The 27,360-nt window shown below is 39.5% G+C and overlaps 1 protein-coding gene across 3 annotated transcripts in view; it reads left to right on the top strand.

Moving 5' to 3' along the window:
• CDK6 (cyclin dependent kinase 6) overlaps window positions 1-27,360 on the top strand; it is a 246,911-nt gene that overhangs the window by 167,108 nt on the left and 52,443 nt on the right. For all 3 annotated transcript variants that reach the window (XM_042966501.1, XM_042966511.1, XM_042966509.1), the window contains one exon: window positions 11,559-11,668. In XM_042966501.1, coding sequence (XP_042822435.1) covers window positions 11,559-11,668 — 110 coding nt within the window. The remainder of the gene's footprint in view (window positions 1-11,558; window positions 11,669-27,360) is intronic.

Below are 27,360 nucleotides of genomic sequence, written 5' to 3'. Positions count from 1 at the left end.
TCTCTGACTAATTTTGCTTAGTATAATACCCTCTAGTTCCATCCACATAGTTGCAAATGGCAAGATTTCATTCTTTTTGATTTCCCAGTAATACTCCACTGTGTGTGTGTGTGTGTGTGTGTGTGTGTGTGTGTGTGTGTGTGTGTATCACATCTTCTTTATCCATTCATCCATCAGTGGACATTGGGGCTCTTTCCATACTTTGCCTATTGTTGATAGTGCTGCTATAAACATTCGGACACATGCATGTGTCCCTTCGAAACAGCATCCCTGTATCCCTTGGATAAATACCTAGTAGTGCAATTCCTGGGTTGTAGGGTAGTTCTGCTTTTAATTTTCCAAGAAACCTCCATACTGTTTTCCAGAGTGGCTGCACCAGTTTGCATTCCCACCAGCAGTACAAAAGAGATCTTCTTTCTCTGCTTCCTCGTCAACATCTGTTGTTGCCTGAGTTGTTCATGTTAGCCATTCTGACAGGTGAGGGGTGGTATCTCATTGTGGTTTTGATTTGTATTTCCTGGATGATGAGTGATGTTGAATATTTTTTCCTGTGTCGGTTGGCCATCTGGATATCTTCTTTGGAGAAGTGTCTCTGCATGTCTTTTGCCGGATTCTTCACTGGATTCTTTGTTTTTTTGGGTGTTGAGTTTGGTAAGTTCTATATAGATTTTGGATACTAACCCTTTATCTGATATGTCATTTGCAAATATCTTCTCCCATCCTGTCGGTTGCCCTTTAGTTTTGCTGATTGTTTCCTTCACTGTACAGAAGCTTTTTGTTTTGATGAGGTCCCAATAGTTCATTTTTGCTTTTGTTTCCCTTGCCTCTGGAGACATGTTGAGTAAGAAGTTGTTGCAGCCAAGGTCAAAGAGGTTTTTGCCTGTTTTCTCCTCGAGGATTTTGGTGGCTTCCTGTCTTACGTTTTGGTCTTTCATCCATTTTGAGGGGTTTTTTGTGTAGGGTGTGAGAAAGCGGTCCAGGCTTATTTTTCTGCATGTCGCCATCTGGTTTTCCCAGCACCATTTGCTGAAGAGACTGTCTTTATTCCATTGGATATTCTTTCCTGCTTTGTCAAAGATTAGTTGGCCATAGGTTTGTGGGTCCATTTCTGGGTTCTCTATTCTGTTCCATTGAACCGCGTGTCTGTTCTTGTGCCAGTACCATACTGTCTTGATGATTACAGCTCTGTAATGTAGCTTGAAGTCCAGGATTGGTATTTAATTCTTAATAGCTTCCATTTAACTGGCTTGGCAGAATTAGAATTCTGATTATGCTATTCTATTTTTTTTAAGTGTATTTATTTATTTTGAGAGAGAGAACATGAGCAGAATAGGGGCAGAGAGGGAGAGAGAGAATCGCAAGCAGGCTCTATGCTGTCAGTGCGGAGCCCGATGTAGGGCTCAATCCCAAAACTATGAGATCATGATCTGAGCCAAAATCAAGAGTCGGACACTTAACCAACTGAGCCACACAGGCATCCCTGAATATGATATTCTTTATTTAAATGTGTAACTTTAAAGAACTGAATTTTGAGACCCTTTATGAAATGTCAGTGAAATTGCCACTAATTTTTATTTTTGCTTTGCAAAACCATAGTAGTTTTGTGAAAGGAAAAAACCATACATGCTAGAGAGTTTTATATTGGTTTGAAGCCAATAAACAGCTTAGAGCATGGTTTAGAAAGCCTTCATTTTGGCACTATAAGGATTGAGTTCTTCCAAGGATCGTATCCATATTCCTCAGAAATCCTTATCTAAGTTTACATTTGAGATGTGATGTTGAAGTGGACCCCAGAAGGAGAATATCACCATACTGATACCCTCCATAAGTAATTTCTAAACCAAAGTACAGGCAAGGAAGTCCAAAGAATTCTTGGGTCTGTACAGTATCTACATTTTTTAAAGCTTCATGAACATTGCCGCATCATTTCGGAACTCTTAGAATCCGAACAGAAGTCATCTTACAGATGATTTTAGTCTAAATGCCCTTGTTGACAGAAATTAAAATGAAGCTTAGGTAAGAATTTGCTAGCCATGTTCGTTTCTTCATCTGCAAATCCAATGTGTTAGTCAAGGTCCCACCGGGAAATAGATGGCACACTCACAATAAGATAATTCAAGAAAGGTTTGTTTACAGAGACCAGATCTACAAAGGTGGTTTAGAGGAAGTGCAGTGGATGGTGCCGGAACTTTGATCTCAGTTGCAGCCAAGCTGTTACCATTCCCAAGCTTGACGGGAAGAGGGCGAGCAGTTCCCGGAATGGGTAGAGCCCAGGATGGAGAGAGACTTTGTAATGGCTGCACAGCCAGCTCTAGACAACCTTAATGGGAAGCAATCAGGGTGTTAAAGACTCACCTCAGGTTTCTCCCTTTCCCTGAACTCCTGCCTAGGCTTCCCAGTGGCTAAGCCCAGGAAGAAGCTGGAGGGCATGTGGTAGGTACAGATCCACCCCCGCCCCCCAGGGCAGAGACCATCTGAGAGACAGAAGGAAGATGACCAGCAAAGTGTTCATGACATGCTTTTCTGCTCTTCGTGCATGTAGCCGTGCAATAAGGGTGGTTCAGATAATCTACAAAGTTTTTTCAGGATCTTGGTGAAAGGATCATGAATAAAAAAGACTGTTAAATCGAATATTAAGGAAGAGTGGTTTACTCTGATGTATTTTGAGTCCGAATTGGCTTGGGCTCTACTTTATCTTACACTGTTATTGAACTTGTTCAAAAAAATTGTGGGTAGAGATCAAAGCAGTTTAAATAGATACATCCACTTGAGTAAATATCCTTGAACTCCTCTCCCACCCTGCCGTCTTCCGCTCCCCCTCCTGTTGCCAAATCCATTCAGCACCTCTAGAGGCTGTTAATACATGTAATGATTATAATAAACATCGCATTTGCTTTGGTTCCAGCTGGCTCCAGCCACCAAACTCTGTCCCATAGTTCGTATTGTTGTCTTTGCTTAATAGACAACTGCATTGTTATCATTAGAGGCTACCTTTGTCATAGATTTCTAAGTGTTGATCTTTATACATTGCATTCGTTGATTCCCTCTACATGTTTTTAAGTTTAAACTCACCATTATATTTTGTGTTTAAGAATATTTAGAATTAGGAAGCCTCAGGTAGAATTGATTACATTGTTGAGAACATTCCTCACTTCATGCCCTAAGATCTTGAAACATGTTTTTTCAGTTTTGTCCATTCCTTAAAAAGCTTTGAGGTAAAAATTAATAAATCTGCTTGCATGTGACAAACTGGTTTTAAGTTAGGCAGTCTTCCATCAGAAAACTTTAGAAGTACAGAAGTGTGATAATTCCAAAGCAAATAGAATGTATATTTTACTGTCAGGAAAAATTGTTACAGTCTATTCTAAAAAACTGAATTTATATATTTTCAATCCCATGAAGTTGTAGAAATTATCATCATTTGAAATATTTTAGATAACAGTGACCTAAGTGAGGAATGAGAGACTCTGGATCAGAGAATATGGAATATTCTCCAGATAAATTAGCAAATTAAAACTGGGGACACTGCTGATATGTGAGATAATATTACATAAACTAGGGAACAACTATTAGATTTATATCTGTTGCAAAAGGTAGTAATTTGTTATTTTTAAATGAAGGCCTTGAGCATTGTTGGGTTTATTATTATTATTTTTTTAGAGAATTAACTGGAAATGAAAAGTCAATTAATACTTTCTTTTGGAATCCAAGCCTGTTGAATTCCACAAAGACTAAACCGAAAAGATGTCTCTTTAGACAAATGCTGATAGAGTATAAGCAGATACCTAATTAATAATTCTGACTCCTCCCATTTTCTTACAATGATTTACACATAGACCAACCAAAAATCTTAGAAATACCAAAGAGATTTTTTAATCTTTTTTTATTGAAGTTATTAAATAGGAATTTGACAAATAGATGTCATACCATACAGAGCACTGTTGTTCAAAACTGAATTTTGAAATCTTTTTCTTAAACCTTATTTTTAAGGAAATCATTTAACCCCAAAGGATAGCTGAGGTTTTGAGATCTGTAAAACTCTTTTAAGAGTTCACATTGAAATATCTCAAAGTGAATTTAAAATCTTTCCCTCTTGGTTATTTAATTACAACCTGTATGCTCACCTGTTGATTTATGGATGTTTCCTGTGTTAGATATTGAGGAAGGAGCACAGAGTTGGAAGCAGATGGTCCTGGTGAGAGTCCCAGCTCTTCAGCATCTCTGCTCCATGATTCTGGCCAAATGACTTAGGCTCTCTGAAATTCAGTTTTCTTAGCTACCAAATGTGCTTACTAACAGCAGCTAACTGACTTTGTACTTCTGAAATCATCCTCCAGCCCCTTTTTCCTTTCTGCATTCCATCTCCTGCACTGCCATATTTTCATAGCAACTGTTCATTTAAAGCTTGTTGTTCAGGGGCACCTGAGTGGCTCAGTCAGTTAGGTGTCTAACTCTGGATTTGTGCTCAGGTCATGATCTGACGGTTTGTGAGTTTGAGTCCTGCATCAGGCTCTGCACTGCTTGGGATTCTCTCTCTCCCTCTTGCTGTCTGCCCCCCACCCCAACTCGTGCACTCTCTCTCTCTCTCTCAAAATAAAGTTAAAAAAAATTTTTTTAATTAAAAAAAAAAAAGGCTTGGTGTCCATGTATAGAGTCCTAGCAGACATGCTATATACATATATGATTATTGTATTACTACATATAATCTGTTAATAAAAATGAGAAGGAGAGCCGGGGGAGGGTGGTCAGTCAGTTGGGCATCACCTCTTGATTTTGGCTCAGGTCATGATCCCAAGGTCATGAGATCGAGCCCCATGTCAGGCTCCACACTAAGCGTGGAACCTGCTTGAGATTTCCCTCTCTCCCTCTGCCCCTTTTCTTCACTTGCTCTCTTTCTCTCTCTCTCTCTCTCTCTCTCCAAAAAAAACCCAAAAATTATTACAATATATTTCACACTCTTCCAAAACTTACTTATTCACTTAACAGTATATCATGGACATCTATCTGTGGTAGCACAAATGAGTGGAAATGAAAACTAGCTCATCTTTTTTGATGTCGTGATAACTGAATAATATTCCCCTATTGGACATTTTGTGAGGTAAACATCCTTGTGAATATCTCTTTGTATACTAGACTAATATTTTGGATAAACTCCTGCAGGTAGAACTCTGGTTCAGCAACATGGGCACTATTCCTTTTATAAATACTATCAGATTGTCCTCTAAATAGGGTGTGCCAATTTAGTTTGAAACCGTTTTCCCATACCACAGCCAACCTGGAATTCATTTCCACTAATCAGGCAAAAATAATACCCCTTTATTGTGATGGCTTTCTTTATTCCTTCCTTATTTTTTTAATGAAATTAAGTAATCTTTGATAGTGTGTTTCTTCTTGTGAATTGTCTTTTTATATTCTTTATCCATTTTTCTGTTGTATTGTTTATTATGTAATTTGTTTTAGATGTTTTAATCCAGGTTGTTATTTGCCTTTTGCCTTTATTTTATACTGTTTGACAACGAGAATTTCAGCTTGAAATAGCTGGATATGTGACTCTTCATCTCAAGGTTCTATATTTCTCTTCATGCTGAAAAAGTCCTCCATATCCTAAGGTCCTCTTCTGTTTTATTTCTTTTTTTTTTTCTTTTTTTTTATGTTTATTTGCTCGGAGAGAGAGAGAACATATGCAAGCAGGGGAGGGACAGAGAGAGGGTGAGAGAGAATCCCAAGCAGGCCCTGCACTGACAGTGTGGATCCTGATGCGGGGCTCAAACTCCAACAAACCACGAGATCACAACTTGAGCCGAGATCGAGAGTCAGATGCTTAACCAACTGAGCCACCCAGGCACCCCTCTCTTCTGTTTTCTTCTAATACATTTTTCTAGCTCTACTTTTTAGGTGTTCTATGTATATACCATTTCTCCTTATACATGGTGTAAAGTAGGGATCAAACTTACTTTCTTCCAAATGGATGGCCAGTTGTCTTGATTTCAAATGTTGAAGTATATTTTCTAACTAAGATGAAATTCAGCACCTCTAATAAGAGTGTTAAACTCCATAAATAGATCAGTCTCTTTCTGGACTTCATTCTTTTTTTTAACCTGTTAGCACCTACTGTTTTCATTTCCATACCTTAGAATATATTTGCAAATTCTCCTCACCCTTATTTCTCAAAACTAGTTTTAGCTCTTTTTTAAGCATTATTCTGCCAGAGGCCGTGTATTGTCAAAGTTAAATTCCTCCCACAAATCATTGCATTGCCTTAAACTTTCATGTTAATATAGGAAGGACAATTTTTTTTTATAGTATGACTTTTTCCCCATCCTAGTCATGGTCTGTCTCATCATTTATTTAGTTTTTAAGTTCTTCAACAATAGTATATCATTTTATTTATATAGATTTTTCTTTTTTTTAAATTCTTCAGTGTTTTTTTGTTACTATTGTGAATAGGATACTTTTTACATTATATTTTGTAACTGACTTATTAAGATTTATGTATTTATTTTATATCTTATGTCTACCATCAGCTAAATTATTATTATCCTAATAATATTTTTGTTGTCATAAATTTTATTTACCAGAATATAAGGCCAATATGTATAGGGCAGAATCCCTTAGAAATACAAGGAGATTCTGCGGGGGAAAAAAAACAAAAACTCAATTCTCTTCCAGAGTTTGACAAAGTATAGAAAAATATAAGGATCTGTATGAGACAAAGTCTTATTAATAAAGAACCTCAGACTTAAGAGAATTGCTCTTCTGATACCCTATGATACAAAATCCAGGTATGCACATAGTCCTTCAGAAAGCAATAATAAATTCTTTCAAGTAGAAATTGTACAGGTTACATTCTCTGACCATGGATTTGTAAACCTAAGATTCCAACAATTAAAAAATAACCATAGGGGCACCCAGTAGGTTGAGAGTCTGACTTCAACTGAGGTCACAGCGGTTCTTGAGTTCGAGCCCCGTGGGTTCTGCACTGACAGCCCCTGCTTCAGATCTTCTGTCTTTCTCTCTCTCTGCCCCTCCCCCACTCACTCAAGCATGTGTACTCTCTCTCAAAAATAAGCATTTTTTAAAAAGAAATAAATAACTTGACCATATGGAAATTTTAAAGCATTTTTTTGAGTTTATTTATTTATTTTGAGAGAGACAGAGAGAGTAAGCAGGTGAGGGGCAGAGATAGAAGGAGAGAGGAGGGATCCCAAGCAAGCTTCTCACCGGCAGCACAGAGTCTTACTCGGACTCAAACTCATGAAATTGAGATCATGATCTGAGCCAAAACCAAGAGTTGGACACTTAACCAACTGAGCCACCCGGGCACCCCTAAAACACTTTTCTACATAATGTATTCTTCAAAGTAGTTTATTCTTGGATTAAAGAGAAAATTAAAGTTAAATTATATATTATTTAAAGAACGAAAATGAGAAAAGTCCACTTAAAAATATATAAGTAAATCTTCTATCATTATTTAGAATTGAAAATAAGTCAAGTTTCGACATAGACAAATAAAGGCAAACAAAGAAACTAGGATGGGGAAATTTATAAAGATAAAAGTGGAAGTCAATAAAGTATAAAATAAAACAGTTATTCCCCCAAAAGGGAAATAAAGCTCTATGTCAGTTTTTAATAAATAATACAACTTAAGCTCCTGGAAAACTTGATATGAAGAAAAAACAAAATTACACAACATTAAGAAAGAAAATTCGATTTTCTCTTTCTCAGAAAACCGAGGAAACAAATGACATTACAATAATTATAAGAAATACTATGTACAGATTTAAGCCAATACATTTTAAAATCCAGATTAAGGGTTTTCATGGGGAAATCCTTTATCATTACCAAAATTGACTCAAAAAGAGACTGAAATCTAAACAGACTTAAGAATTCAAAAGATTGTTAAATACGTAACTGCTAACAAAGATCCTGACCCAGATGGTTTTATGAGTGAGTCCTTTTAAGAGACTGATCTTCTGATGTTGCTTATAATATTCCAGAATACAGAGGATAGAAACCTTGCACATTTCTAATATCAAAACATGAAAAATTAACCCAAAAAATAAAACTGTAGATCAGTCTCACTTATGAATATAAGTTAATATTCTAAATAAATATTAACAGATAGAATGTAAGGGTCTATGAAAAGAATAATATATCATGATTGGGAGTGATTTACTCCAAAAAGGCAAGGATGGTACAATATTAGGATATCTATTAGTGTGATTAATATACCACTCATAGAATGAAGGAGAATGATCACATGGTCATTATTAATAGACATTTAAAGATATTTCATAAAAATTCATTATCCATTTTGACTGGTAACTAATTTTTAAAAGGAATAGAAAGGAACTTTCTAAACATATCAGTATAGTTATTTTAACTGTCTACACATTGATTTGATGATCATGATAGGTACACTGATTAAAGTACTACAAGTGAAAACAGTCCTACTAAAGAGTTTGGGGATGGGTAATCAGTCAGAAATCAGAGCCTCTTTAGAACAGCTTAAAATAATGCAATATTCAGATTAAAATTTTCATTCCATATGATGCTAGACTTTATTTCAAATGGAAGTGAGAAGGTGGGTGTGTACACTAGGTTTATAAACCACTAGCGGAAGAAACTTTATGGGCCATTTACACCCACACTTTTGTTTGCAGTGTATCAGAGAAGCAGGGAAATATTGATAAAGCAGAAATAATTTATGCAAGTAAAAACTAGAGCCCAGAATTGGATGGTCTTCTTAGCAAATGGAGTAAGTGCCTTCTTTCTCAGGAATGACTGGTGATTGAATTTTGCCCAATTATCTTCTAGCAATGATTGCCTTCAATCATTAATTAAGTATTTGTTAAACCCCAGTTGTTATGCGAGCAGTATTATGATGGGTATTTACAGATGTAACCATGGATAAAATCGGGTCCATGCCCTCTGAAACAAACTGTATTATGAACTATGTTACAAGGTGTGATTTTCAGGTGGCACTGGGTTCAGGGAGGTGATGGCATCAGAGGCAGGCTTTGTAAGATAAATAGAATTTCCACATGTGGAGAGAAGAAATGCTTCCCAGACCAGAACAATATCAACTAAAGCATGGAGGCAGGAGCTGGAGGAAATGTCTATATAATTGAGTGGTGCTCAGACCTAGCCAAGGATCAGTATTACCTGAAGAACTTTGTTAAAAAAAAGAGAGAGAGAGAGAGAAGAACTCCAAGGACCCCACCATGGAGACCTAATTCAGTGACAGAGATAAGGCCCAGACATCTATGTTTTTCTAAAATCCCCATGGATGATTTCTGATGCACAGTCAGGGTTGAAACCCAGTGATGTGGTCTAGTATGTGACCAGCCTGTAAGGATTATGGAGATACTATGGGATATACTGCTGGAAAGATAGAGCAGAGCCAATGATAACTGAGTAACACTATATGGTATTGTAGGTTTGTTTGCTTCCTTTTTTTAAAGTTTATTAATTTTATTTTGAGAGACAGAGAAAGCACACACATTAGTGGAGAAGAGAGAGAGAGGGAGGTAGAGTATCCCAAGCAGGCTCCACGCTATCAGCACAGACCTCAATGCGGGGCTTAATCTCCTTAACTATGAGATCATGACCTAAGCTAAAATCAAAAGTCAGACACTTAACCAACTGAGCCACCGAGGCACCCCATCTGCTTCCTTTTTTTAATTTCTATTACATCACCACCATCCCTCCATTAGATATCAACCAGATATCCCTTACACAAAATTTGACCTCTTGTGTGAATTCAAAGGAAAACCTGTTAAATGAGAGGAAGAGGAGGAACCAATTAAGAATCTTGTTCCAGGGGCGCCTGGGTGGCTCAGTCGGTTAAGCCGCCGACTTCGGCTCAGGTCATGATCTCGCGGTCCGTGAGTTCAAGCCCCGCGTCGGGCTCTGCGCTGACGGCTCAGAGCCTGGAGCCTGTTTCGGATTCTGTGTCTCCCTCTCTCTCTGACCCTCCCCCATTCATGCTCTGTCTCTCTCTGTCTCAAAAATAAATAAACGTTAAAAAAAAAAAAAGAAAAAAAAAAGAATCTTGTTCCAGTAAGATATGGCTGTATAATCCGCCCCCCCCAAACTTAAAACAACAGTCATTTTATTATCACTTCTAATCCTGTGAGTTGACTGGACTCAGCTAGGCAGTTCTGCTTGCTCACTGTGACATTGGCAGGGGTGGGCCACAGTTGTCTGGGGGATCAGTCCAACTGGAATGTCCAAGACGGCTCACTCACATGGCTTTCAGCCAAGAGCTCAGCTGGGGCTCTACAGTGGAACATCTTTGTGGGCTTCTCACTGCGTGGCACCTGGGCTCCAGAGGAAGTGTCTCAAGGGTAAGCATTCAAAAAGGCCCCGACTACCAGGCTTCTGCTGACCTAGTTTTGGTAGCCTCGGATATATTCTGTTAGTTGAGTTGACCAGATCACTGAGGCCAACTCCTCAATGGAAGGTGAATTTAACTCCATCCCTTGATAGGAGGAGCAGCACGTGCCCACAGGAAAGAAGGAAATAGATGGCTGTCGTGTTTTGGAGAATTGCTACTGCATTCTTCATGCACCAAGTAATATAGCATCAAAGTACATAAAGGAGAATTTTAGGAAGTTTAGATAGATGTCAACAAAAGTACAATTAAACAAAACAATAAGGATAAAAGGAATCTGAATAATACAAAATGCTTATGTAATAGATTTATGTCTTGAATTCCTTATCTGACGGTAAAGAATATTACTTTATTTCAGGCATCCATAGAATATCTGCTCTCCCCAAAAGAGAAGCACTTGAACCCCTATATACTGTATACAGTATTTATATACAGTATAAGGCTGAAGCCTATACATCTGTTTCCTTACCTCCCAGCCTTGCAGAAGTAGTTACAGTTGTGTTTGTTTCACCTGTTACTGTACACTACTCTGTATTAAAGGAGATTCTTCCTATTTGGGAATCCGGTACTCTGGATGGCTTTTTTACATATAGTATAAACAATTCAGTTACACATTCTGTCTTAAGTTGTTTTTTATTTGTTTTCTGAAAAGAGCGGCATTGAAGGGGGTTTATTTTAATTTTGCACAGTCTCATGATACGAGTAGTTTTGACTTGTCCTGGGTGCTCTTTATACTTCAAGGTCAACATCCAGCAACCACTGGACTCATCTTCTGATTTCCCAATACTACTGACCTAGGAATTGAGCTAGAATCATTGCCTACACTTGTTTTCCATGTATTTTTTTTAAGCCCCTTAACAAAAAGAACAATTTTAAGATTCGCGTTTTTTTAAGTCTTTGCTTTGCTTTCTGAAATTCAGTTATTTTACCATCCTAGTAAGAAACACCCAAGTCTGAGGTGGGAACCCAGGTTGTGGGGATGATGTCATTTCCTGACCTGTCAGTAATGAGTCCTAGTTGTTTATTGCTTCTATCTCAGCGTCCCCAGATGATGGCTAAGAGCTCTTTCTGAACTGGATCTTGGCATTAAACCAGCCAGGATGAGAAGTTTAAGCAACCAGCCATCTTCCTCAGTAACGCTCAGATCTGTTTGCCGTTGCAGGTCGTCACGCTGTGGTACAGAGCTCCAGAAGTCTTGCTTCAGTCCAGCTACGCCACCCCCGTGGACCTCTGGAGTGTTGGCTGCATATTTGCAGAAATGTTTCGTAGAAAGTAAGAGATGCCTTTTGTTTCACTCTGCCTTCCTTAGAAAGAGGCTTTTTGGTCTTCAGTAATTTAAGTGATAGCAAAGCATTTCTGTTGCAAGTAAGCTCATGCTAGGTCCAGATCCACCTGCCTCGGGTACCGTGTCAAAGCCTGTCCTGGAGATGCTGTCTCTATGGTGTACTTACGGTGTAAGTCCTTACGGTGTACTTTTGTATGACTCTAGCTTCCAGCTCTCAGAAACTCTGTTTGGAAAGTAACATGCCACTGTTCTTATGACTTATTTTTGTTGATGATGATAGGACGTAAAAATATCCTCACGGTGGACTTTGTACACAGGAGAAGGACAAAGGCTGTTAAATGTATGGAAATTTTGATGGTGAGAATAGTTGCTTAAACAGAATGTTCAGATTGAAAAGGAATAGGCAAAGAAGATGTCAGCACTGCTTCAGAATACTGAAAATGCTGTCAGATGGAGGAGAGATTAGACATACCCAGGCACCACAGAGAGCAAGACAAGGACCAAAGATACAGAAATTACAGAAATAAAGACTTTTGCACAGAAGTGGGAAAATCTAATGTTAGGCAGTCCCCTGAAGAGACGATTGGGGTCACTGAAAGTGGTGTATCCTCACTGGGTATTCAAGAAGAAACTGGACCACCACACATTGGAAGTGTTTGCAGTGGCATTCTTGGAGTGGGTGGATGGGCTAGATGACCTCCAGAGCCCTCTGATTCTGAGAGTCTATGATTCATTTGATTTTCAGGTCACAACAAGTAGCCAAACAATACAACAAAGATCTGCCGGGAAAATAATCCGTTCCCAGGCACGAAATTCAGCAAATCAAAATTAAGCAGAGAACCTAATCATAATCTAATGACTCCTTGTTTTCTATTTTCATTTCCCTATGTCCCTGGGAAACGTGAGTTGGGAAGCTGAGTATATTCCCGTTGCGCATGTTATGTTCAGAGTGTTGGCTACATGATAGCTCACAAGGAAGAGAAGTGCTTGACTCTTCTTCTGTTTTAACCAAATTAAGTTTTAGTGCATGTAATAAATTTGGGGACCTATTTTTAGAATTCAGCATTTTTGTATATTGCTCACAGGAAGGGATCATGCCAAAGAAATCAAAGTACATAGATGTTTGATGCAGGCCTACTGTATGCCAAGTACAGGACCAAACTTCTTCCCTTCTGTTACCTTTTTATGCTTCCTTATCAAAGATAACTGAGAGGCACCTGGGTGGCTCAGTGCGTTAAGCGGCTGACTCTTGATTTTGGCTCAGGTCATGATCTCTTTGTTCGTGAGATCGAGCCTCACCTTGGGCTTTACCCTGACAGCCCAGAGCCTGCCCTGACAGCCCAAAGCCTGCTTGGGATTCTCTCTCTCTGGCCCTCTCCTGAGCACATGCTCTCTAAATAAATAAATAAACTAATTAATTTAAAAAAAGATAATTGAGATGCAGTGATAAATTCATTTGTCTAACATCAAGCAGCTAAAAAGTAGCAAGGGTATTATTCCAAATGAAGTCTTGTGAGTTTTAATCCAATGTAGTTTTTCTACCAAGGAAGGAAGAAAATAAGTAATATTGAATTCAGCTGCAATGTTTACCAAACAAGCTAAATAAGTGGTTTGGAAGTGTAGTCCTTGGACCTAAGGCATCAGCATCACTAAGGACCTTGGTAGAAATGCAAATTCCCAGCTCCCCCCATCCCTACTCCAGCCCACTGGATCAGAGGCTCTTGGGCTGGGGCTCAGCAACTTGTGTTTTCACCAGCCCTCCTGGCTAGTCTAATTCACCCTCCAGGGTAAGGACCACGGGGTTGGATGACAAGATCACCAGGGATGAGCAATGTAGATGTGCAATTCCCAGACCTCTCCCTTAGAGATTCTGATTCATAACTAGGCTGGGGCCAGGCATTCTTGTTTTTAAAAGTACCTCATGTAAAATTCTTTTCATCAGACAAGTGTAGAAAACATTGGGTTAAAGCATTATGGTCAGAACAGGAAATAATTTACTGTCAGTATGGCAAGGTGGGAGACAAGCAGGCATTCTAGTTCATCCCATAAATAACTTCGTTCACCTAAGAGCTGATTAGAGAAATGTCTGTTAAAATTACATTGATATGTCCAGAATTGTCCTCAGATATAAAGATTGATCCTGCTTTTGTAATAAGGGGGAGAGTGATCAGTTTTGGGGGTTTTGTTTCGGGGGGGACTGTTTGTTTTTAAGTAGGCTTCATGCCCAGTGTGGAGCCCAGTATTGGACTTGAACTCACAACCCTGAGATCAAGACTTGACCTGAGATCAAGAGTTGGATGCTTAGGGGCACCTGGATGGCTCAGGTGGTTAAGCGTCCGACTTTGGCTCAGGTCATGATTTCTCCGTTCTTGAGTCAAGCCCTGTGCCGGGGTCTGTGCTGACAGCTCAGAGCCTGCAGCCTGCTTTGGATTCTGTGTCTCCCTCTCTCTCTGTTCCTCCCCCACTCACACTCTGTCTCTCTCTCAAAAGTGAATAAAGATTTAAAAACAAAACAAAACAAAAACAAAAAACGAGTTGGACGCTTAACCAACTGAGCCGGCTAGGCACCCCTGATCGGTTTTTTTTCAATAGTACAAGACTTGAATACCAGCCACTATTGATGATAAAACCATTATTTTTCTGAAAGATGTTAAAAGAAAGATAAAATTTAAGATATGTAGTGTTAAGCATTCACTAGTAAGGAATTTGCTGTATTTCTAAGCTAGTTGCTACCTATGCAATGGTTGTAACCTGAATTTTCATTTTATAGCATTAAAGCACTTTCCCACTGAAGTGGTGACATAATTGCTAATCTGGTTCCCAGTCTAGCTTGCAGAATCCTATATAACCTGGGATATATATGAAACATTATTTCTACTAATTCATCAAAACCTATTTTCCATTTATAACATTTTTTTTCTACGGAAAAACTCATTCTCTCTTCCAATCCAACATGACAGGGATACCCGTCTCTTCACCCCAGCATGAAGTCTGGGAAGGGGGACTCAATGTTGGAGGCTTAGGGAAACACTGCTTTCATGATGGCAGCAACAGTCTGCTTCAGTTTACTAGGAAAGTGAGATGATGAGTAGAGACCCGTTGCCTTTTTAGATGTGCACAAAAGAAAGTACTCTGTCTCTTGGAGCCTTGCATAGAGGTAGTAAATTGAGAATTAATTGCCTGAAGGAGGAAGCAATATCAGAATCCAGGCCCATGTGGACGAAGGAGAATGAATCCAGGCTTAGTACACACCATTCACAGGGTGGGTGCCCTGTCTCCTAAGTAGTTCCTGCTTTGGCTTTGACTTTGAATATGGCCGTAGGATCTGACCTTTGTTCCTACTCTGTTCTTGTTTGGTATTTCCTATGATAATACCAAGATAATCTGATTGTGCCCGCTTCTTACTTATGTCAGATGAGTTCTGTGGTCCAGTCCCCAGCTGGTCCTGATTCTGTCTTGATTCCTGAGTCCATCTTGACACACCTATTGCAGTGTCCAGCTGAGAATTTACAAGCCATAGATTCTGAAAGCAGACTCCCTCATTACCTTAGGCTAACTCTAAATCAGAGAATCCTGGCATGTGTCCACTCTGGGTTCCTACTTGTTATTATGGCAGTATTTCCCAAATTTTGTCATCTTTTTTAACACTTTCATGATTTTTGCCATATCCTCAGGACAACTATACTTACTTAATTTTTTAACCTAAACAATTTACCTTTTTTTTTTAATTGGAGTATAATTGACATACAATATTATGTTAGTTTCAGGTGTACAACATAGTGATTCAACATTCGTATACATTACAGATCAATCGCCACATTAAATCTAGATCCTATCTGTCACCATACGAAGTTGTTATGTATTATTAACTCCAGGCATACCTCATTTTATTGTGCTTTGCAGATGCTTTTTTTTTTTTTTAACAAATTAAGGTTTGTGTCCTGCCCCAAACAAGTCTGTCAGCACCATTTTTCCAACAGCATTTGCTTACTTCATGTCTCTGTGTTACATTTTGGTAATTCTTGTAATATTTCAAGCATTTTAATTATTATCATATTTGTTATGATGATCTGTGATTAGGACTCACTGAAAACTTAGATGATGATTAACATTTATTAGCAATAAAGTATTTTTAATTAATGTATATACATTGTGTTTTTAGACATAATGCTATTGCATACTTAATAGACAAGAGGGTAATGTTAAACATAACTTTTTTATGCACTGGGAAACCAAAAAATTCATTTGGTTCACTTTACTAATATTTTATTATGGTGGTCCGGAACTAAAGCCACGGTATCTCCCAAGATTTGCCTATATTGCATTCATTTCTCCTCTCTTTATTATTATCTTTCTTCTACTAACTTTAGGTTTGTTCTTCTATTCCTTTAGGTATAAAGTTAAATTGCTTATTTGAGATTTTTCCTGTTTCTTGAGGTAGACCTGTATCACTGTAAAATTCGGTCTTGGAACTGCTTTTGCTGTGTCTCATAGATTTTGGACTGTTGTCTTTATATTTCATTTGATTTCCTCTTTGATTTTTTCATTGACCCTTAGGTTGTTTAGTAGCATGTTGTTTAGTCTCCATATGTTTGTGGTTTTTCTAGTTTTCTTGTAATTGATTTTTAGTTTCATACCATCGTGCTTTGAAAGACGCCATATATGATTTTAATCCTTAAATTTATTAAGACTTGTTTTATGTCTTAACATGTGATCTATCCTGGATAATGTTCCGTGTACACTTGAAAAGAATGTAAATTCTGTTGCTTTTGGATGTTATGTTCTGTAAATATCTGTTCAGTTCATCTGCTGTAAGATGTCATTTAGGCTAATGTTTCCTTATTGATTTTCTGTCTAAATGATCTATCCATTGGTATAAAGTGGAGTGTTAAAGTAGTCCCCTGCTATTACTGTGTAACTGTCAGTTTCTCCCTTTATATTTGCTAATATTTGCTTTATATGTTTAGGTGCCCCATGTTGGGTGTGTACATATATGTGTTATATCTTCTTATTGGACTGATCCCTTTATGATTATATAATGTTTTTCTTTGTCTCTTGTTACAGTCTTTGTTTTAAAGCCTGTTTTTTTCTGATACGAATATTGCTACTTTAGCTTTCTTTTCATTCCAATTTGCCTGGGATATTTTTTTGCATCCCTTCATTTTCAGTCTGTGTGTCTTTAGATCTGAAATGAGTCTCTTATAGTCGACATATAAATAGGTCTTGTTTTTTTTAATCCATTCAGCCACTCTGCCTTTCTATTGGAGCATTTAGTCCATTTACTTTTAGAGTATTTATTGATGGATAGGTAATTATTGCCATTTTATTGATTGTTTTCAGGTTCTTTTTATAGTTCTCTGTTCCTTCTAATTTTTTTCTCTTCCCTTGTGACTTGGTGACTCTCCTCAGTGTTATGTTTTGTATTTCTTTCTCTTTATTTTTGCATGTCTGTCAGAGGTATTTGGTTTGTGGTTACCATGAGGTTCATATATAATATTCTATATATACACATAGCAGTCTATTTTAGGTGGATTGTTTCCTATTTTCACACACATGCTAAAACCACTACATTTTAACTCCCTTCCATCCATGTTTTATGTTTTTGACACTATTATATACTATTTTGTGTATTCCTTGACTGATTATCATAGGTCTAGATGATTTTACTATTTTCGCCTTTTAACCTTCATACTAGCTATTTGGTAGATAATCTGCTACCTTTACTATAAATTTACCTTTACCGGTGAGATTTTTTTTTTCTTTCATAATTTTCTCCTTTCTAGTTATGGCATTTTCTTCTCCATTTAAGAAAAAAAATTTTTTAAGTTTATTTTTGAGAGAGGGAGTGCACGCAGATGTGCTCATGCAAATGGGAGGGGCAGAGAAAGAGAGAGAATCCCATCTGGGCTCTGCACAGTCAACACAAAGCCTGAGGTGGGGCTTGATCTCACAAACTGTGAGATCATAATCTCTGCCGAAATCAAGAGTTGGCCACTTAACCAACTGAGCCACCCAGGTGCCCCACCCCCTTTTTTTTTTATTTTATAGAGAGTGTGCAAGCAGGGGCGAGAGGCAGAGCGAAAGAGAAAATCTTAAGCAGGCTCCACACTCAGTGCAGAGCCGTCCACTGCAGGGCTGAATCCCACAACCCTGGGATCCTGACCTGAGATGAAATCAAGAGTAGGATGCTCAACCTACTGAGCCACCCAGTCACCCCTCTTTTCCATTTAAAGAAATCTCTTGAAGATTTCTTGTAAGGTTAGTTTGGTGCTGATAAACTCCTTTAGCTTTTGCTTGTCTGCAAAACTCTCTATCTCTCCTATTCTGAATAATTACCATGATAGGTAGAGTATTCCTGGTTATAAATTTTTCCCTTTCAACGCTTTGAATATATCCTGCCAGTCCCTTCTGGCCTGTAAAGTTTCTGCTGAAAAATCAGATGATAGCCTTATGGGGGTTCCCATGTTTGTAACTAGTGGTTTCTCTCTTGCTGCTTTTAAGAGTCTCTATCTTCAACTGTTGACACTTTAATTATAATGTGTCTTGGTGTGGATCTCTTTGAGTTTATCTTATTTGGGATTCCATATGATTCCTGGACTTGGATGTCTTTTCTTTCACCGGGTTAGGGAAGTTTTTAGCCATTTTTTTTTCAAATAGGTTTTCTGTACCTTTCTGTCTCTCTTCTCCTTCTAGGATCCACAAAATATCAAATATTAGTGTCCCAGAGGTCTCTTAAACTATCCTCAATTTTTTTTTCATTCTTTTTTCCTTTTTCCTATTTCAGTTGGGTGATTTCTACTTACATTGTCTTCCAGATCACTGATCCCGTTCTTCTGGGAACCTCTAACCTGCTATTGATTCCCTCTAGTGTATTTTTCATTTCAGTTATTGTATTCTTCAGCTCTGATTGGTTCTCTTTTTTTTTTAATTTTTAATTTTATTTTGAGAGAGAGAGAGCACGCACACATGCAGGGGAGAGGGCCAGAAGTGGGGGGGGGGGGGGAGAGAGAGAGAGAGAGAGAGAGAGAGAGAGAGAGAGAGAGAGAGAGAGAATTTCAAGCAGGCTCCACACTCAGCATGGAGCCCAATGTGGGGCTCAATCCCATGACCCTGGGATTGTGTCCTGAGCCAAAATCAAGAGTCAAACACTCAACCAACTGAGCCACCCAGGCACCCCTAGTTGGTTCTTTTTTATATTTTCTAGACAATTTACTTTTGTTAGCCTCATCCTAAGTAAAAATATATAAAATCACAGATTTGATGAACCAGTTATTTATGTGTCTAGTACACACTCAAATAGATATATAACCATTAAAATTATTGAGAAACTTAGTCCATGTTCAACCCCTAAAATCATCTCTCTCACATGTCACCAGTGGTCTATGTCACATGTTGGAAACCTTTTAACAAGCATTTCATTTAATCTACAAGTAACTTACTGCGTGGCTACTATATGCAAGACCCTTTTCTAGAGAGATAAATTAAATTCTAGTGGGGAAGAGAGGCATTGCGTGCATGATTAGTTAATTAGCCAGAGCCAGGTAAATGCTATGAAGAAGCATAGGGTTCTGTGAATAGGTATAATGAGAAGAGTGTTTCCAGAGAGGGAAAGAGATTTCTTAGTGGAAGGCCAGAAGTCAGGATTAACCTTACTTAGAGGTCACATCCTAGTTGTTTAAATAAAATTATTGAGGAATAATCATTTATGTATTAGGAAGGCTCACCATTCTCCATAAAACCTAAGGAGAAAAATAAGAAACAAAGGGAGGTGACATTTGTCTGTCATGTGACAGACACAGGGCCAGGCCCTTCACACACATTATCTCACTAAACCCACATTCTGAGGACTATTATCCAGTTTCCAGATGACAGGCCAAAGTCTCCTGCAAGGAGAGTAAATAATTGTCCATGGGCACACAGCTCTTAAATGGCAGAGCCAAATTTGAACCCAAGTCTGCCTGACTGTATAACGTTTGATTGTTTTTCACTCGGTCATGTTTCTGCCCTTGCTGTTGCTTCACCTATTAGGTTATATTTTTTATCTGGAATGTTTTATGCATTATTACAGTGTAGCAGCAATGACATTTTAGAAGGTCAAGAAGCAAACCATGCATTTAATACCTTTGATTTCCAGTCTCTCCTGTCTTAGAAAAGTTGGCCAATTCTCTGTGATATTATTAAGAGTTGCCAGAGAGGGACGCCTGTGTAGCTTAATTGTTTAAGTTACCAACTTGATTTTCGGCTCAGGTCATGATCTCATGGTCTTGAGAACGAGCCCTGCGTCGGGCTCCACGTTGAGCATGCATGGAGCCCCCTTAAGATTCTCTCCCTTTGCCCATCCCCACTTGTACATGCATGCTCTCTCTCTCTCATTAAAAAAAAAAAAAAAAAAAATGAGTTGCCAGAGAGTTTTAATACTATCTATCAATATCATCTGGGTTTAATAATTGCCCCAATGACTTACAGCAGCATTTTACAAAATGGATGAGAGTTGAAGTTTTTTTTATCCTCCTTTAGCTCTTTGTCTATGGGTAGTCCATCTGTACTCCACATTGAGTTACCTTCTAATACTAAAAAACAGTATTAGGAATTTGGTCAGCTAGCCAGGCTGAAGGATGGGACGAGATGGGATAGGATGGATGGATGAGATAGATTGATTTTTAACGTCATAGCAAATTAAATTCACAATTGCTAACTATCCAGGTTATCTTGTGATCCTGATCAGAACTATTGTCTGTGGTTTGAAGGTTATGGGGTTTTCCAGGTTATAGCAAAGTCATAAAAAGAAAATGCACGTTCGAAAAAAAAAAAACTAATTCTAAAACTAGTTCTTTGAATATGGAGATTGTGGTAAGCAGATAGTAATTCTTAGAAGTTCTCAGTTGCCAACTCTACTGATGCCTAGCTAAGAAATGCCAAATGCTATTAGGAAGAATATAATAAATACAGTCACTGTTGGAAGGAAACAAACAAGGCTTCATGGTTATATTATCCCATGTATGGTGGCCTCTCTAGGCTTGTCGTCATTGATTTCTATGAATTAAATACCCAGTAGCTGAGAAACAGACAGTGAAACTGTCTTTTGTGGCTGAGTGGTCTGTGAACAGATGTCTTTAAAATGTCACTGAGTGCCTTGCCAGTTTTCCCATTGGTTACTGTGTTGGTGGTTCCCCATATTTGAATGCTCTCTCCTTAGTGACATCAGTAAAATGCGGTCCTTAATTAAGGGCTGACCTGAATAACAAGGCACCAGAAGGCAAGCTGTAGCCTGTAAGTGGAAACCCATTACCTCAGGTTAGGTCAGAACACGTGTGTGGAAACCAGGGCACTTAGCTGGACCTTGAGATTTCTTATCTCTTCTTGGGTGCTTTCCTAGGCCCTTTTATTTATGTATTTATTTTTCTTTAAAGAACCAACCAACCAAGTGGGAAGAACTTTAAAGAAGCCTTTTCTTGAGTAAGGAAATACCCACAATGGTACTTAGGAAAAGAACTGATCTTGGTTGAATAATGCATAAAAGGTAGTTCTAATAACAAAGGAGCACCATTAATGTAATCAGTGTTGATTTCTCTTATTCTTAATATGTGTTTTACTTTAACATGAATTTGAAAAATGCATTCGTTTTCACGATGCATATCGAGATGCTGCCTTAAGCCATGGCCTTTCCCTGTCGGGACAGCTCTGCGGCACTTGGGCATCCCAACCCACAGCCACTTGAGTCTGGCACCCTGGGTCTGCCTGTTCTGTGGTCTTCTCTGCAAACTGGATTTTATCTTTATAGTATTCTTCTGCCATTCTGTCATCCTGTCCTTCCCTCCAACTGCCCGAGTCATTGCTTCCCTTTTACTGACAATTACTGCTCTGTGACTTCTCCCCATGGTCTCATCCCTATTCTTTTTTATTTTTTAAGTTTATTTATTTATTTTGAGAGAGAGAGAGAGAGAGCAGGAGGGGCAGAGAGAGAGGGAAAGAGAGAGAATCCCAAGCAGGCTCCACACTGTCATTGCAGAGCCCCACATGGGGCTTGAACTCATGAACCGCGAGACCATGAACTGAGCTGAGATCGAGTCGGATACTTAACCGACTGAGCCACCCATACTTAACCGACTGAGCCACCCATGTGTCCCTGGTCTCATCCCTGTTCTGAGCAGCTGCTTCCCCCTTCTCTGGCTCTCACAACTTCTACTCATCCTTTCTACTCTGTCCCTTGGAATCCCTGTTCTGAGCCACAGGTTGCCCCACTTCGCTGAAATTTCCTCACAGTCTCCTTCTCCAGGGCATTTTCTGTCAATGCTCTCTTCCCTCAGAATAGAACTGGAATGTTCTTGGGCATCTGCTCCTGAGGGCAATATTCTGCCATTATTCTCTCATCTCCTTTTTGCCATCCTCTCCTCCTCCCCCTCCCCCATCTTAATTACATCACCTGTCACATACAGGACCAGTGATTTGGTTTTGGTTTTTTTTAAGCATAAAGCTTTCTTGAAGCATAGTAGCTTTTTCAGAGCTACGCTGAGGTAAGAACTGTTACCAATGGAAGTGTTTTGCATGTAGAAGGAAACAGCAGATTGAGGGTCCTGACTGACTTCGCTCACATCACTCAGCTTACCCTCTCTCCCTGTCCCCCAGCCTGTACTTAAGCATTCAGGACCTTCTGATGTACTTGTGTCCTTTGCTCACTCCTCATGGGCACTGCACCTTAGGCGTCATCATCCAAGTGTTCCACCATGTAAAATAAAGCCCGGCTTACAGACAGGATCAAGGGCAACTAGAGCACACAAGCTTTCCAACACTTGCCATCTGAGCTTTTGGTGGCCACATCTCCTGTCCTCTGGATCCATAGTCTCAGACCTGGTTCCATGCACAATTTCTTACCCTCCGAACCCCTCTAGTTTTTAAACCCAGTCCGTTCCCATAGTCCCAAACCAACATTCAGCCATGTCTCCACTTCATTGAGATGAGTGAGGCTATCCAAAGTGAGCTCCTCTGTGCCCCTTCTTTCAACCCAAAATATCTCTCCTTATCCTCGCCCTCTCTCCTTCTTCTCTCCCGTTTGCAAGAAGGTTGCATTCTTCTTCCTTATAAGACAAGCCCTTCAACTTATGTTCTTGATCCTACCCTGCTTCTGGACTCCCCCCACTATCCATCATCCCTTCTGATTTTCTGCTCCAGAGTCTCCCTGTCTACTAGCTCTCACGGCTCCATCCTAGAAAAGACCTCACTCCCCCTTTCTGTGCCCTCAGTCTTTCTCCTTCCTTTCATGGCCAAACTTCTAAAAAGAACAGAGTCTCTACATGCAGCCGCCACCTCTTTACCATTTGCCATTCCCTAAATCTTTCCAGTGATAAAAATAACAGATAATATTTATTAGGAACTTGCTATGAGCTAAACACTATACTAAGGGCCTTAAAATATATGATTTCTTAACATCTCAGAGTAACTTCACGGGATACTGTTGTCCCCCACTTTACAGGTAAGAAAACTGAGGCCTGAGAAGATAAAGTAGTACAGAATCCCACAGCTAATAAATGCTGAGGAGATGCTCTGAAGCCAGGCTTATCTGACTGCACAATCCTCCTAGCGATGCATCTGCTGCCTTCTGAGTTGATACGAACCATCTCTCCATCCTCATCTTGCTTGGTGTCTTCAGCATCTGAATCCCATGACCATTTGTCCCATTAAACCCTCCCTGTCCTTGCTGTTGGTGAAGAGCACACTACAAGGTACCTCTGCCTTTGTCTTCTTTACCGGCTCTTCTTCATCTTTCTCTTCCAAACCTAGATGTTCCCAAAGACTTTCTGTCTAGATAAGATGCAGATGGGCTCCAGAGCCACGTTCCTGTTCCCTGATGGACTGTCTGCCAACCATCTCACAGACACCTTGCCTTCACCAGACCCCCCACACCAGCAATTCCTCTTGCCATCATTTTTCCTGTTAATGGAACCAACATCCTCACAGTTACCCAGCTGGGTCCTCAAAGTCACTTTGGGATCCTCCTCATCCTTCTCATATTTCCAAGCCCTGTGGTTCCCGTCTCCACAGGGTCAGTCAGATCTTGCCTCTTTGTATCATGACTTCTGTCACCTCAGTTTGGGCCTTGACAGTCAGCCTAAAGCGCTAACCTGCCAGCCTGCTTTCCTGTCTCCTGCCTGTTCATGGATTCAGGATAAATCGGTCTTTCCATTGTCACCCCTTTACAAAAACCTGTTAAAACTGGTGTAGGATCTTTGGCTCTCAAGACCTTCTAAAGAAGCCCCCAACTTTATTCTGGCCTCAGCACATATTCCTGTCCAAGATGTAACTTACAGGTTAGTGAAAGCAACCTACCTTTTGACCCCAAAATACACATCATGATTTTCCTCCTTAGAACCCATGTGATTCTCTTGACCTGGGTGCCCACCTGCCCCCTTTCATTTTCCAGAGCTAAACCTAGAGGCTACTTCTTCAGAAGGAGACCTGCCGCACTCCCCCCACCTCCATGACTCCTCAGCACCCTGTGTGCACCTGTCTCATGGCACTTTTCTCAGCCACTTTCTTCCTGCACACTTACGTCGTCCACCACAACTACAGTAATAATGTGATGCAGAGCCGTATTCTTTCTTAGGAACCAGATACTTAGTCCTGTTTTGTCCCTGCCCTGCCAGCTCTGTGACTAAAGGCAAGCCATCAGCCTGGAGTTCAGTGTCTTTATCTGTAAAATGGAGAGGCCACGAAAAGACGCAATAGCCATGGTGTCCAAACTCCTCTGCCTAGCTCAGGAACTACCGTCCTTTCTTGCTCCCACACTCCGTTTTATTCAGAGCAGCCTCACTTCATCTTTTTTATATATTGGGCTCTTGAGATTGACAAGAGTTTTAAAACACAGCAGTGGATAATGGCCAAGATTCATTCTAACTCTGATATTCTTTGCTTCTGAGTAGAAGCATGACTTGGTCATTTCTGGAACCCTTGACCATGTCTGGAACAGCCAACATTTGTTGACAGAGTTTATTACATACCCTTGCATGTGGTCCTGAGCACTTGACATGTATTCTGCAGTTTAATCTCCCCAAGTGACCAGCCCCAGGATCCACATCTGGTCATTGGCAGAACTTGAACTCACAGCTGAAGACCTATAACAGGTACACTGAATTATAACAAGCAACACTGAATATTAGAGAGACATCAAATAATAGAGAGTAGCATTATAACGGTTTGTGTGTGTGTGTGCGCGTGCATTCGTTCCTCCCTCTCCACCCTGCTCTTCCTTTTCCTAAATATTTGAATATATAGATATCCCATCCAAAAAGCTCTAAAGCAGCTCTGTCCGATAGAAATACAACGTGAGCCACGGCGTAAGTCAAAATTTTTAGGAGCCTCGTTAAGAGGGGGGAAAAGAAACAGGTAAAATTAGTTTTGTTAGTATATTTTATTTTAAATCAATATATCCAAAATATTATTTCAGTGTAATGAATATTTAAGAATATGAATGAGTATTTTACATTCTTTCTCATAAGTCTTCAGACTCCAGTGTGTATTTTACACTCACATTTCAGACGAGCCACACGTCAAGTGCTCAGTAGCCACCTGGACAATACTAGACAGCACAGATCTACACCATCAAATAGAAGGAAAAGTAAAGAAAAAAACAGGCTGCCATTTATTGGCAAGAGGAGAAAAAGTGAGTCAGTGCCCTTCTCTCCTAAACTCATTGAATCTCAGTGAGATTCCTTTTTCTTCTGTCTCCTGTGTCTTTTCTAGTTTGGGCTGTAAAAGTTGGGGTCCTCATATGTAAAACTAAGAGAAGTGACATTGATGCAGGTGCTTAGCCTTTGTCCCTGACTTGGTGGCACTTGAATGCCAACCTGCACGTGGTTTGTCAGCACCAGCAGATCTTCCCCACTATGTCCTCTTTTAAAATTTCTTGCACCTGGAGCCTTGCCGTCTCTGTGATCTCTCCACATACCACTTTCAGAAACAAGAATTGCTGAGTGCAGGAACAAATTAGGAGATGTAGATGCCAGCTAGCTTTATTTAAAAGAAAATAAAAATTTTTAGGGGCGCCTGGGTGGCTCAGTCGGTTAAGCGTCCAACTTCAGCTCAGGTTATGAGCTTACAGTCAGTGGGTTCAAGCCCCGCGTCTTCAGAGCTGCTTCAGATTCTGTGTCTCCCTCTCTCTCTGCCCCTCCCCCACCCAAGCTCTGTCTCTCTCTCTCTCTCTCTCTCAAAAACAAGCGCTAAAAATTTTTTTTTAAAAAAGGGAAAAAAAAATCTTTAACCACAAGGTAAAATAGTATGGTTGCAGAAATGCCAAGTAGTACAGAAGTATAAAAAGTGAATATTATCTTTTCTGTACTCTCATCCAAAATCTGCTTCCCCAAAATAATCCCCTGGATACACCTCCAGATCTTCTTTATTGCAAATTCAAAAGTGTGTATGTTTATAAATGCATATATACATGCTCACACAGGCACATCTGTAAATCTATGTCAGAGAGATGGGCTTACACTATATAGCACACTCTTCTGTACATTGCTTTATTCGCTTTATTTTATTATAATGGGTTATGTCAGTTCATAGATATCTAGCTCATTTTCAAACTGCTGAATAACTGTCAGTTCATTTATTTCATAATTTAGTTTCCCATTGATGGACATTTAGGGGTTGTTTTTAGTCTTCTTGCAAACAATTTTGCAGTAAAATCCTTGTGCTTATTTTGTGGAACATTTGTCCAAGTATTTCTGTATGGTGAATTCCAGAAGTGAAATTACAGGGTCAGATAACATGCATATTTAAAATTCTGCCAGCTAAACCAAATTGCCCTCCAAAAAGCGTCTATTAAACTCGTTTAAATTTAAGGTGGAAGGTAGGATTGAGTTTCTCAAAGATTAAGAAGGGTTGTCAAGACTAAAACAAGATACATACTCTCATGTAAGCCCTGGCTTCCTTCTCTACCTGCATTTTAGAGTAATATTAAGAGGCACTTGGCTGGCTCAGTCAGTTGAGGGTCTGACTTTGGCTCAGGTCATGATCTTGTGATCTGTTAGTTCAAGCCCCATGTCGGGCTCTGTACTGACAGCTCAGAGCCTGAAGCTTGCTTCAGATTCTGTGTCACCCTCTCTTTTTTCCCCACTTGTGCTCTGTTTCTCTCTGTCTCTCTTTCTCTCTCAAAAATAAATAAACATTAAAAAAATTTTGGGGGGGGGGCGCCTGGGTGGCTCATTTGGCTAAGTGGCTCAGGTCACGACCTCACAGCCTGTGGGTTCAAGCCCCACATCAGGCCCTGTGCTGACAGCCCAGAGCCTGGAGCCTGCTTCAGATTCTGTATCCTTCTCTCCCTCTGCCCCTCCCCCACTCGTGCTCTGTCTGTCTGTCTGTCTCTCTCTCTCTCAAAAATAAACATCAAAAAAAATTTTTTAAGAAGATAATATTAAGAGTGAAATATAAGTAATATGGTAATTTTATAAAAACTGTTGTTAATCTTGGTTTGAAGCTTAAGAGACCTCCTTCAACCGTAAAATTCACTGTGGGTTTCCTTTTTATCAGTTGTATAGCGATAGGGAAGGAATCAACCTCCTTTTGTCAGTTTAAAAAAAAAATTATCTCAAGATTAAAGTCCCCAGCAGTTTTGCAGACTAGTTTTTTTTCCAGTTGACAGACAACATGAAGGTCATTCTGCAGAGCTGCAGAGTGCCTAGGCTTG

Source organism: Panthera tigris, chromosome A2 (assembly GCF_018350195.1).
Source record: "Panthera tigris isolate Pti1 chromosome A2, P.tigris_Pti1_mat1.1, whole genome shotgun sequence".
Lineage (NCBI taxonomy): Eukaryota > Metazoa > Chordata > Mammalia > Carnivora > Felidae > Panthera > Panthera tigris.
This window is presented reverse-complemented; position numbering and strand designations above follow the sequence as displayed.